General features: G+C 39.7%; 2 protein-coding genes across 9 annotated transcripts in view; one reads left to right on the top strand and one right to left on the bottom strand.

Annotated features, from left to right (window-relative positions):
- Positions 1-12,676, bottom strand: part of clcn2a (chloride channel, voltage-sensitive 2a) — an 85,948-nt gene that overhangs the window by 41,273 nt on the left and 31,999 nt on the right. For 6 of the 8 annotated variants that reach the window (XM_047368110.1, XM_047368108.1, XM_047368105.1 and 3 more), the window contains exon 2: positions 5,367-5,538. In XM_047368110.1, the coding sequence (XP_047224066.1) occupies positions 5,367-5,535 (169 nt within the window). In that variant the 5' untranslated portion in view covers positions 5,536-5,538. The remainder of the gene's footprint in view (positions 1-5,366; positions 5,539-12,676) is intronic. The other 2 variants (XM_047368109.1, XM_047368104.1) reach the window with 1 other exon arrangement.
- LOC124869889 (zona pellucida sperm-binding protein 4-like) lies at positions 6,892-11,777 on the top strand. Its single transcript, XM_047368112.1, has 8 exons — positions 6,892-7,288; positions 7,395-7,582; positions 7,779-7,876; positions 9,021-9,178; positions 9,246-9,438; positions 9,516-9,663; positions 9,745-9,820; positions 11,613-11,777. Exons 1-8 carry the CDS (start codon positions 7,009-7,011, stop codon positions 11,720-11,722), a joined length of 1,251 nt encoding a protein of 416 aa, XP_047224068.1. The 5' UTR covers positions 6,892-7,008; the 3' UTR covers positions 11,723-11,777.

Genomic DNA, 12,676 nt, shown 5'->3' on the forward strand with positions numbered 1-12,676 from the left:
GGATTGAAAAAAAAAAAAAAAAACGAAAATGAAACAAAAACCTTTGAATGTCCTTCATGAGCCTTGCAGACTTTGTTTACAACGTTCGGTTACTTTAAAACATTAGAGGAAAACCTTACTTATTGGAAGAAAAATAGAAAGAAGTCTCAAGACCTTTATAAAGTTCTATAGATTTATGACTTCATACAACTTTAATTAGTTCTGAAACATTCTTTTAAAATGTTTAAAGAGAAAAATTGGACTAAAATGTAATAGGTGGATAACATGTTACATTATTCTAATTTGCTGTAGTCATATATAAAGTGCATTGTAAAAGTATTAAAACCTCTTTTTAACATGTTATGTTACAACCAGAAAACTTCTATGTATTTTATTTGAGTTTTTTGTGACAGAAAAATCTAGCACCTAATCGGGAATTGGAGGTAACATGATACAATGTTCAATTTGTTTTTAAATATTAAAAGATTTATATTTACCCCCTTTCACTCTAATACCTCTAACTGCAAACCAGTGCAACCAACCACCTTAAATTAGTAAATAGAGTCTACCTGTGATTAATTTAATTTGAGTTTAAATCCAGCTTTTCTGTGAAGGCCTCAGAGGTTTATTAGAGCACATTAGTAAACACCAATATTAGGACCAAATAACACATCAATGCAAACCTACCAAGACATGGTGTTCCACCTAAACAGGCAGGCCAGGCAAGAAAAGCATCAATCAGAGAAGCAGTCAAGAGGCCCTTGTTAATTCTGGAGGAGCTGCAGAGAACCACAGCTCTGTCACCAGGATTACTTTTAGATGTGCACTCCACAAATATGTCCTTCATAGAAAAGAGGCAAGACATTTTACATTATGTTGAAAACATCATTCCCATTGTAAACATGGTGGTGGCAACATCAGGCTGTGGGGAGACTTTTCTTCAGCAGGAACAGGAAAGTTGATCAGAGTTGATGGAAAGCTGGATGGAGCTAGGTACAGGGAAATCCTGGAAGAGACTGCAAAAGACTTGATATTGGGGCAGAGGTTCACATGTTGATGCTCATGATGCCCTCCATCCTACCTGAACTTCAGCACAACCTACTAACAACATCTTCATGTGTTAGAATGGCTGACTCAAAGTCCAGACCTCGATTTCATTTTGAATCTGTTGCAAGATTTTAAAACTGTTCGTAGAAACTCTTCATCTTATTTAACCGAGCTGGAGCTTTTTTAAAAATAACATTGCACAACACACTTTACAAATATTTAGTTATACAAAGAATGTATACCTTTTTCTTCCACTCCACAGTTGTGCACAGTTGTGCTGGCTTGCCGCATAAAATCCCTTTAAGGTTTGGGGATGTACTTAACAACAAAATGTCACCTCTGCTTTTGTATGTTTGAAAATACATTCTGATTCCCTAAAGGACTTCGAGCATGTCAATATATGTGTTTTTACTGCACCAAGTCCTTTTAAAACAGCCTTTCGGAAAACCAAAAGTGTCCAACGGACATGTAAAAATAGCAATGCAGCTCCCTTTTGGTGCAGGAATCAGAACACAAGCGGTTATTAAATCTCTGAGGGAAAAAAGACACAACTGTGTGTTTGACAAGCCAAGTTGCCCAGCAGTCCGGCCACCTGCTGAATGGACAGCTGCCAGGTGAGAATGCACATTCATGCAGAGCAAACATGCATACTACAAAACTCATAAGCAGCATACATACAAAGACAAGACACCAACCTAATGGGTACAAAATAAAAATATTTTTTAAAGATAGCCCATTGTGACTGTAATCTGCTGTCATGTTCAAAGTTAAACATTCTCTTTTTAAAAGAGCTGGAGAAATTTCCAAAAGTGATTAGTCCTTTCAAACACTTACATTAACATAGTAACATAATAACTATGTTATTACTGAATTTATTACTACTCAAATTTCACCTTAATGTATAAACAGGGATTAAAACTGTAAGAAAACAAAAGAAATTGGCAAAATGTCCTCACTTTACTAAAAATCCTTTCTGTACTCCTCATAAGAATAGTTGTTCACATAAACACTGTCTGGCTCCTGCAAAGCCTCATGCTTCCGTGTTCATCTTGGCTCGCTCTCACATCCGCAGACTCATGGCATTCACAGATGTCTTCTACCCCTAATAAAGATCACCTCCAGAGCCAGACAATAATGTTCATCTCTCTCTCCTGGCCCTGCACCATATCAACAGATACCAACGTTGGCATAACTAAGAATAAAGCTGAAAATACAGCTTTTATTTTTCATTCCTACAGCCTTTTCCCATAAGTAAAGGTGCTGAATGTACTGTGAAACATAATACACCTATATACACACAAAAACTTAAGGTGTGAGTCACACCAGCCATAAATATCTCTAAAAATTCCCTTTGTGAGTCAAAATAAATTCATGGAGGTACATGGTTTTAACTCTCCACTCTGACAGGCACCGGAGCCTTTAGCTGTGAGTGTAGGCTGCCTTGTTCAGAAGCTGCTAGTGCAGCAGCCACTGATCTGAAACGAGGCTCGCACACTTGAAGTCCATCACCCACAGGGATGACGCTCCCACACAGATGCATGAGAGGAGAACACTGAAACGCCCACTTCCACTAAACCTGAAGGAAGCCGCTTTGCGTGCATTAGGCTGGGCAGCATCTCTGAAGATGGATTTAAAAATAAAACACCACTTGATCTATGGCCGCACACTGCAGACAGAGAGCGCATACAAACCACTGGCCGCTGATCCGGGAGTGAATGTTTTAAGAGGTCTCCTTTACAGAGACCGAGAAAGGTTGTACTGATATAGCACAGTTTCCACCCATGCTGCAATCAATCACAGTTTAATCAGACCTTTAAAATCACTGAGGATAGAAGGAGAAATTGATCCTAGAGAACAGTAAAGCTGGCTTATTCATAAATAGGCCTACCTTTTTATCTGCTTGAACAAGTTTTAGTAACCTCACTAAGTTCAAACAGAAAACAATTTTTACTTGCCTTTAGTTGAGGACTGGACAGGAATTGTCCAAGAGGGAAACGTCAAAGACATGGCCAGATTTTCAAAAACCACAGTTCATTAAATAAAGCAGCATGAGCAGATTCCCTTACCCCTTATGGCTTTAAATATCCAAACATACAGCAGAAATAGCAAAAAATACTAATTTCCCATTTCATGACAACTGTATAGCAGTTGTCATTAAATGGGAACCTTTACAGAACAGAATCTAAAACTGTAAAATGTATTAAAACTAAGAGCTTTGTATAATTTAAAGCATCACCAGGTTAACAGTTAACAGTATTTCTATTGCTATCAACACGCTTCAACAAACAGTCATATTATAGCTATTTTTTGAGTAAAGACGGAAAATTATGTTTAATATTTTTTCACCTATAAAGTTATTTTTGACAACCATGTGTACATCTTCTCATGTGTGGACAGGGGGAGACATACTTCAGGTTTCTTGAAGTAATATACAGTGATTTGATAGCAGAGAAGAGGGTATCAAAAATGATGTTCTGCGCTTTTCAAACATCCAGTGACCAGAATCTGCCAAGTTTTCTTTGATTGTGTTCGATCGACAATAGGCAGAATTCCCATAAATCACTAAATGCATCAAAATGCAAAATTTAAGGCAAGTGTCTATCTCCAGGGAACAAGGAAGAGGTGGGGTACACCCTGGACAGGTGACCAGTAACATAGAGACACACAAGCACGCAAGCACAACCATCCGGACACATCCACACAGTCACACACACCTGAAGGGGAAATTACAGTAAAAAAAAAAATCTACCATGTATGTTTTGCATGGTGTAAAACGTGAATATTTGGATAAAAATGCAAAAACAGAACATGAAGTCACAGAACCCATCCATGCACAAGGAGAACATTCATTCTTCATACAGAAAGGGCCAAGACCAGGATTTGAACATAAGACCTTCTTGCTAGAAGTCAACAGTGTGAACAACTGTGCAATACTTTAAACAAATTCAAATGTATAAATGAGTCAAAAAATAAAACTAAGTTAAGCAAAGGTTGTAAAAGGTAGATTAACTAGCAAATATCGTCAACAAATTTTATCACATAATGTTACTTGGTTGGTCGGTTGGCTTTTAATCCAAATGCTACTACTTTTTACATGGATTAAATATCAAAACAAAGGTTACAAAGTGCTGTAGAAAGCACCTTTTTACATTGTTTTCTGTGTTGTTCTTTGCTGCACGTATCTCAAAATAGATCCAAAAAAGACTTTTCCAAATAGACAGGAACACTGCAGAGAAAGTCTATGCACTTTTTATTTTAGTATGCAGTGGCTGTAGCCTGGCAAGTCCCCAAGGACTCTGATATTTTAGATTCTTCACACATATAGAATATTTTTTGTTGTCAAGAAGTAACTGTGGAGAAGCAGAAGTGCATAATAGAGAAAGCATCCTTTGCACTTGACAATCAGTTTTAGTAATATCTTCAGCAAGGTAAACTGTAAATATAATTCATCCATAAACTGTCCAAATATGTCAATAATTAAAAGCTGGGCTGAACTGTTTTTTCTCAGATTTATTATACATTACATGTATGTTAAATATATAATAAACAGTACATGTTTATTATACATTATCAGGTCAACTGTAAATACTGCCACACAACTTACCTACAAATACATTCACTCAGATGGTAAACTGGGGTTTATTGTGGCCAACCTTGAGATTTACAGCCTAAGATGACGCAGATAAGGAGAGTTCCTATCTTGGAGCCGACAGCATAAAGAACTAAACTCTATAGGGTATTTTTTGAAAAACAGCATCTTTGTTACAGACCCTCCCGCTGCTTGTCATTCCATTACTGTTGAATCCATCTGTCTGAATTGGAGCTCTTTGGCATTGCCACTCCCTTAATTTCTTTCAGCTGGGAACACGAGACATAAAAATATTCTGACAGCTCAGATCAGAGTTCAACTCACACAATCCACACAATAACACAAAGTAAAGCAAACATCTCCCTACACACACACACACGGACTAACAAACACACTGCAGGCCACTGGCAGCCAGCAGAGGGTGCACACACTGAGGCAGTTCTTGCTAGCTGCAGGTTCTTGCTCAGATCAGTCACTTTTAATCTTGCTCACATCCTCTCCTGCTCCCTGGTGTCAGGTAACTGCTCCGCTGTAACTTCAAGGTGTGAGTGTTTTCACACTGCTTGCACATCTACCAGAGTGCTGCAATCTGCCACAATAGGTTGTTGCACACACACCACACAACCAGCACTGTGCTGGTCTGACCTTCAGGAGGGGCTTCCACACTGGCACAGTTTTTATGTGAGGTCTGGGGGGTTTTTTTTAAGTAATTTTTTTTAGGCTTGGGGTTTAATGAACGATCATTACTTACGCTGACACTTTGCACAGGGATCTTTCTCGTAGTCCAGCAGGTCTACAGTGCGGCTTCGAACGCTTTTGTTCCTCCTCAGACCACCGCCGTCCCGCACCCCTCCATCCCGCAGGCGGGCTGCCTCTTCCTTGGCATACACACCCAGCTCCTGGGTGTACCGCCCATACATCTGCTTATACATAAGGCAGAAAAAAAAAACACCTTAGTGCAGGTAATAGAGGTAGGAGGCAAAATGACTCAGCAGGGTATTTGTTTTTAAATTGACATCTCACGGTAGGACAGCAGGCTTATATAAACACTGAAATGTAAGCCCAAACTGAGGCTAAATAGTATGGAGAGACAAAGTTACTCAACTAAAAAACATAAGCAAGTTGTTAAATAAATATGTATGTTTTGTTTAAAATAGTACCAGTAAACTTGAAAAAGTGAGAAAAGCTAAAACTTTTGTAATAGTCTTTTTACTTCAAAACTCACAAATGCAATGGGAACAATGTGCATTGTATTCTGAATGAATACATGATGAAAACTGTATCAAGTTTTGTTATCAGTGAAGAAAAGGTAATGATAGGCTGTAGCAGTATCCGCAAACTACTTTATAATCGGAAAAATACTTGAATAGTTAGTTATCCTGTAATTCATTGGATAAAAATTTAGCTTTATAAGCACTGTTTCAGAAAACTGCTTCACATCTGTGTTGCATAAAGTCGACCAACATCTTGAAGCTGTAAGCAGGTATTCCAGTCCAGGATTATTGGATCTGGTTAGTGATAACTGTAAATGGTGATTGATGTAAAATAGGAAATACATGCATTTAATAATAATAATAATAATAATAATAATAATGATAATGATAATAATAATAAATGGGCATATCAATGTCTACATCGAAATTAATATGAAAATAATTCTGTAAAATCTTTATTCAATTTATTTCAAAAGCATGTATAATTATTTAGGTTTTATTTTTATTTATTTCACATTTCTGTGTTGCAAATAGATTTATTGTATCTGTCAGTCTTAATCCATGAAAGTCAGTGGGTGGGTCTAACAATGCTGTAGACAAGATGACCAGCCCGTTAAGTTGCTGTTCGGGTTAATCAATCTGATGTCAGGTCTGTATGATGAGCCAAAGTGATGGTTTAAATTAGTCTTGGTGGACTGTAGCATAGAAAATATGAAATTCTCTGACAAGAAATTATCTGTGTATTAAAAAAAATGGGCATATTTAAATAATTCAATCTGTATTTATTATAGTTATAGTATTTAGATTTTCTTTACATGCTGATATATACATCTTCTTTAAACACAGTATTTATTTATTGTATTGAAGCATTTCCAGCTCTTAATACAGTGGCAGAAAAATTCCCTTAACACAAAGTCTAATTGCTACACTCACCCCTAAAGACAAAAAGAAAATCCACAGAGCTTTAACTCATCAGTCACGAAATGAGTTTCCAGACAATAAGATCCACCTGTCACTTCCCAGCTGATTAACCCTGTAGGCTTGTCACACACTTGACTCCTGATGAGAGGAGGGGCTCCAAGCAAAGCTGCTCCACAATCAGCTGTGCATAAAAGCTGTGACAGAAACAATGTGTGCTACATCCGCAGTTTTGGTTAGAATGTAATTACTAACACCAGAATGGAGCTTTTCAAGTGGCTGTTTGGTGTTGTGTTGATTTGTGGTGTTTCTGCCAAGAACTACTGGAAGGTGCTGCCACTTCAGCAGGAAAACCAGCTTCCGCCTCCCTTTCAGAAGCTTCAGCAGCAGTCGAAGGTCCCTCCACCTGCATCTCCTTTTGATAAATGTGACCTGGAAGAGGCTGAGAAGATCTATTGTGGGACTCCAGATATCACTGTTGACCAGTGTCAAGGCATTAACTGCTGTTTTGATGGGCGCCAGTGCTACTATGGGAAAGCTGGTATGCATGCTTTAACAACTTACTTGAATAGTATTTGTTTTTTTGTAACATTTCAGCACTTGTTGGCTTAAAATGAATGGACTCATGTATTTTGCTTTGTACCCAGTAACTGTACAGTGTACCAAGGACGGGCAGTTTGTGGTGGTTGTGGCCAGAGAGGCCACTGTGCCACCCCTAGATGTAAACTCAATCAGCTTGCTTGAACCAAATGATGATCTCTGTGGACCTGTTGATGGCACATCTGCCTTTGCCATCTTTCAGTTCCCTGTGACAGCATGTGGAACTACACTTACAGTAAACTATTAAAATTTTTTTTATGCACCACTTAAAATTAAGTAATCAAAATATGTAAACATCAAATTATATTGATGAGGAATACCCTTATTAGTGGAATATTGTTGCCAGCTGCAGCAACAATGTTAAACTGGAACTAGATCAACACTCCTGACTACTTTGGCTTGTGACTAACTTCATGTTTTCATTTTGGCAGAATGAGGAGGGTTTTGTGGTCTATGAGAACCACATGGCGTCTTCATATGAGGTGGGAATTGGACCCAAAGGGTCAATCACCAGGGACAGCCATTTTGAGTAAGTTAAAACTGTTAAAAGCACTCTGTGTGCAATAACACACTTGAGGCCAGTAGGTGACAGTAATGTGCAAACAAGTCACTTAACTGACCTAACGCTAAAGCCCATATTTGCTTGTCTCCTACTTCTGAGTGATGCAGTGGATCACTCTGTCCTGCCACATTTTAAGTATTGTTTGAAACTGAAGTATGGCACTTTAATGATTGGCCTCATACTTAATAGAGACCTCTTTCTCTAATTTGTGACTTGTCTTCCAGTGGCCCTCTTTCTTGTGGTGTTTCACAAGGCTTCATCCTTGGCCCCCTCCTTTTTTTTCTTTTTCTTTTCTTTACATGCTACCACTTGGATGCATCATTGCCGAACACGTGTCCAGTCACTGCTATGCTGATAACATTCAAATATTTGCCAGTAAATTCTTACAGGGATGAAGGAAACTGCTTTGACTGTCTGCATCTTGGATATTTCAATGAGGACAAAATGGAATGTATTGTATTTGGGAACAATACAGCAGCTGGCCTTAATTATTCTGGCTATGTTTCTACTTAAAATAAAAAAAAACAAAAATAAAACATAAAAACAAAACAAAAAAAACTAATCTTGCATTGCTCTGTCTCAACTTTTAAGAATTTTTTGTAATTGTAATGACCTTGAAGGATGTCAATGCTTGTATAACTTTGTGTCTGGAAAACTAATTCCTTGTATTTTGATGTAAACCAGCCTTGAGTCTCATTCAAACCATACAGAATGCTGCTGGAAAAATTGGGCCAAGGAAAATCTCTAAGATGGTGCCATGTCTGGGATCAAAGTGTTGGCAAAACTAAAGATGCAATTCTGTAATGGCTGCTGCTTAAAGGAATGTTCTAACCAAAGCCTGGGTTTATGTAAACCATAACAGGGCATTCATAATGTACACTAGTGGCCTTCCTATTGCATAACTTTCATTAAGTGTACCAAAGCATTTAACTATGATCAACCGTAAACAGTTGTGATGAAATTGACAGCCTAGGTTTAGCAAACATAGGCTAACCTTGTTCACCACTTCAATGTTTTGCATTAGTCCTGTCCCAAGGAGTGCATGTCAAGTTCTTTAAGCAACTCCCAAGATGCTGACATTTAGCTGGAACCTGGTCTTCTCTTGCTGCAGATTATTGTTCCAGTGTCGGTACTCTGGCACAACTGTGGAGGCTCTGGTCATGGAGGTGAATGCTGTTCCTCCACCAATGTCTGTTGCTGCTGCAGGACCTCTCAGGGTGGAGCTCAGACTGGGCAATGGCCAGTGTCTTTCCAAAGGCTGTGTTGATGGTATGTGGCATTAAACTGACTGTGTAATGCCAAATTGGCAAACCTAACCAAACTGGTATGATTGCAGAGGTGGCAGCATACAGCTCCTTCTACAGCTCATCTGACTACCCAATCACTAAGGTTCTGAGGGAACCTGTTTATGTTGAGGTCCGTCTTCTGGGGAGATCTGACCCAAACATTATTCTGAACCTGGAACACTGCTGGGCCACTTCAACCCCAAACCCTCAAAGTGTGCCACAGTGGGACCTTCTGGTTGATGGGTATGGAAATGTGCTCTCATTATTGGTCTCACTTTACTTGCGTGCGCACACACCAAGTATGCCTTCTTTGTATGCAGATGTCCCTACCGTGATGACAGATACCAGACCACAGTGATTCATTTGGATGGCTCTACTGGGCTTGAATATCCCACTCACTACAAACGTTTCATCAGCAAGATGTTCACCTTTGTGGCTTCAGATACCTATACTCCTAAGAAAGATATGGTACATGTGTCTTTTTGCATATTTAAATAAAATGACCATAGCTGCTTTTAAAAGGTTGACTTTTGTGCTCTCTACTTACAGGTGTTCATCCACTGTGCAACAACTGTGTGCTATCCAACCAGCACAGACTCTTGTGAGCAACAATGCCACAGGCAACGTGAGTATACTTTGAACTTTGACTACTGGCAGCCCAAGTGACATAGGCACTTGGGTTAATATACGGATTTTGTATAATTATGGCCTCAAAACTCAAACCTGGTAGTACTCAATAATCCAGAAGTAATAATGTATCATTTTGAGCTATGATCTTAAATGTACCTACAGGTCCTTCTCACAAAATTAGCACATCATTAAAAGGGTCTCTAAACGAGCTATGAACCTAATCATCTGAATCAACGAGTTAACTCTAAACACCTGCAAAAGATTCCTGAGGCCTTTAAAACTCCCAGCCTGGTACATCACTCAAAACCCCAATCATGGATAAGACTGCCAACCTGACTGCTGTCCAGAAGGCTACTATTGACACCCTCAAGCAAGAGGGTAAGACACAGAAAGAAATTTCTGAACGAATAGTCTGTTCCCAGAGTGCTGTATCAAGGCACCTCAGTGGGAAGTCTGTGGGAAGGAAAAGGTGTGGCAGAAAACGCTGCACAACGAGAAGAGGTGACCGGACCCTGAGGAAGATTGTGGAGAAGGGCCGATTCCAGACCTTGGGGGACCTGCGGAAGTAGAAACATCCAGAGCCACCGTGCACAGGCGTGTGCAGGAAATGGGCTACAGGTGCCGCATTCCCCAGGTCAAGCCACTTTTGAACCAGAAACAGCGGCAGAAGCGCCTGACCTGGGCTACAGAGAAGCAGCACTGGACTGTTGCTCAGTGGTCCAAAGTACTTTTTTCGGATGAAGGCAAATTCTGCATGTCATTCGGAAATCAAGGTACCAGAGTCTGGAGGAAGACTGGGGAGAAGGAAATGCCAAAATGCCAGAAGTCCCGTGTCAAGTACCCACAGTCAGTGATGGTCTGGGGTGCCGTGTCAGCTGCTGGTGTTGGTCCACTGTTTTATCAAGGGCAGGGTCAATGCAGCTAGCTATCAGGAGATTTTGGAGCACTTCATGCTTCCATCTGCTGAAAAGCTTTATGGAGATGAAGATTTCATTTTTCAGCACGACCTGGCACCTGCTCACAGTGCCAAAACCACTGGTAAATGGTTTACTGACCATGGTATCACTGTGCTCAATTGGCCTGTCAACTCTCCTGACCTGAACCCCATAGAGAATCTGTGGGATATTATGAAGAGAACGTTAAGAGACTCAAGACCCAACACTCTGGATGAGCTAAAGGCCGCTATCGAAGCATCCTGGGCCTCCATAAGACCTCAGCAGTGCCACAGGCTGATTGCCTCCATGCCACGTCGCATTGAAGAAGTCATTTCTGCAAAAGGATTCCCGACCAAGTATTGAGTGCATAACTGTACATGATTATTTGAAGGTTGACGTTTTTTGTATTAAAAACACTTTTCTTTTATTGGTCGGATGAAATATGCTAATTTTGTGAGATAGGAATTTTGGGTTTTCATGAGCTGTATGCCACAATCATCCGTATTAAGACAATAAAAGACCTGAAATATTTCAGTTAGTGTGCAATGAATCTAAAATATATGAATGTTAAATTTTCATCATTACATTATGGAAAATAATGAACTTTATCACAATATGCTAATATTTTGAGAAGGACCTGTATCTGCTAAGTTTACTGGTTAAACCATGAACTGTCCGCATTTGTAGAGAGTTGTCCGTCCTCCAAACCAGTGCAAAGACTGGTTAACAAGTCAAACATGGCTTGCTCTTTTCATAAAGTTATAAATTTAGTGACACCAAAGCTTCGGAAGCTGCAACCAGTATGGTTTTAAAATGAGTTTCTTTAATGTGATAGTCTACTTTTTGTTACAGGAAGAGCAGCAGTGGAGAAGGTCCCCTCAAGCCAGAGAGTCCTGGTTTCAAGTGGTGAAGTGATCCTGTGTGAGGCCACTTCATCTTATCGGAAACCATTATCCACTTGATGCCATAAAAGCCTTTTTTTTTTTTCTTCTTTTTAATAAAGCTGGCTAAAGGTCATGTGTTTTTTTGTTTTTTTTTTTTTTTCTCTTTTGTGACTTGATAAAGTGGTGAACTGGTATTGAATGCCCTGCCCCCTTCATGCAGAGAAATCCCAAGGTTCAGTTGCTGTGGGTGACAGCACTGGGATAACTAGACCAGAGCCCCATCAACTTAAGCTTTGGTCAAGTAGATTCTTTAACTTGGTGGAAGATGAGCAACAAAAGGTTAACCTTCAGTTTAATGCTGTAGAACATCAGTTGCTGCCTGTTGTGGCTAATGCACCCCTGAAACAGGAAATGCATGTTTCTCCCTCTAGATATGAACAGAAAAATGGAACATGGTGAATCAGTACTATTGAATGTCAGACCAGTCTTTCAAACATAACCTTTTGTATCTATTTCCACTAACCAAGCAGCATGTGCAATCTAATAGGGAATCTAGGGACTTGACAGACTTTCATATGGCATAAGCATGATGGCAAAGTTCTCATTCCACCCACATACTGTTAAACTGCTCGTTTTAATCTTATGTAGCAACCCTCCTGCTTTACTGCGGTGCTCCTCCTCCTTTGTTTCCCCTGTATCATTAACATTGCCATCACGACTCCTCCAGCATAACACTCTCTGCTTGCATGAACATGGCGTGTTGGGGGCAAAGCGGCCATATAGGTTCAGTCTAGGTGAGGACTGTACTATTAATGATACTGATCTTCCCCTTCTAACCCAGCTCTGGAAGGCATTGAAGCAAATGGCAGTAATGCATCTCAGACAGCTGCAGTGTCTCAAAGTACACAGCAACCTTGTTGGAGTCTGCTGTAAGGTGTAAAAACTGACAGCTCCTGAGTGGAAAAGCATATCTGAGGAAAAATGTCTTACAACTGGTTAAAACTACATTTTTAAACTGCAGGGCCTGTATGC

This window comes from Girardinichthys multiradiatus, chromosome 6 (genome assembly GCF_021462225.1).
Source record: "Girardinichthys multiradiatus isolate DD_20200921_A chromosome 6, DD_fGirMul_XY1, whole genome shotgun sequence".
Lineage (NCBI taxonomy): Eukaryota > Metazoa > Chordata > Actinopteri > Cyprinodontiformes > Goodeidae > Girardinichthys > Girardinichthys multiradiatus.

Bases quoted from the DNA above. Each gene is read 5' to 3' on its own strand.
- LOC124869889 (XM_047368112.1), top strand. From the start codon at position 7,009: ATGGAGCTTTTCAAGTGGCTGTTTGGTGTTGTGTTGATTTGTGGTGTT. The intron at 7,289-7,394 runs GTATGCATGCTT...CTTTGTACCCAG, and splicing joins GTGCTACTATGGGAAAGCTG to TAACTGTACAGTGTACCAAG. The intron at 9,439-9,515 runs GTATGGAAATGT...CTTTGTATGCAG, and splicing joins TGGGACCTTCTGGTTGATGG to ATGTCCCTACCGTGATGACA.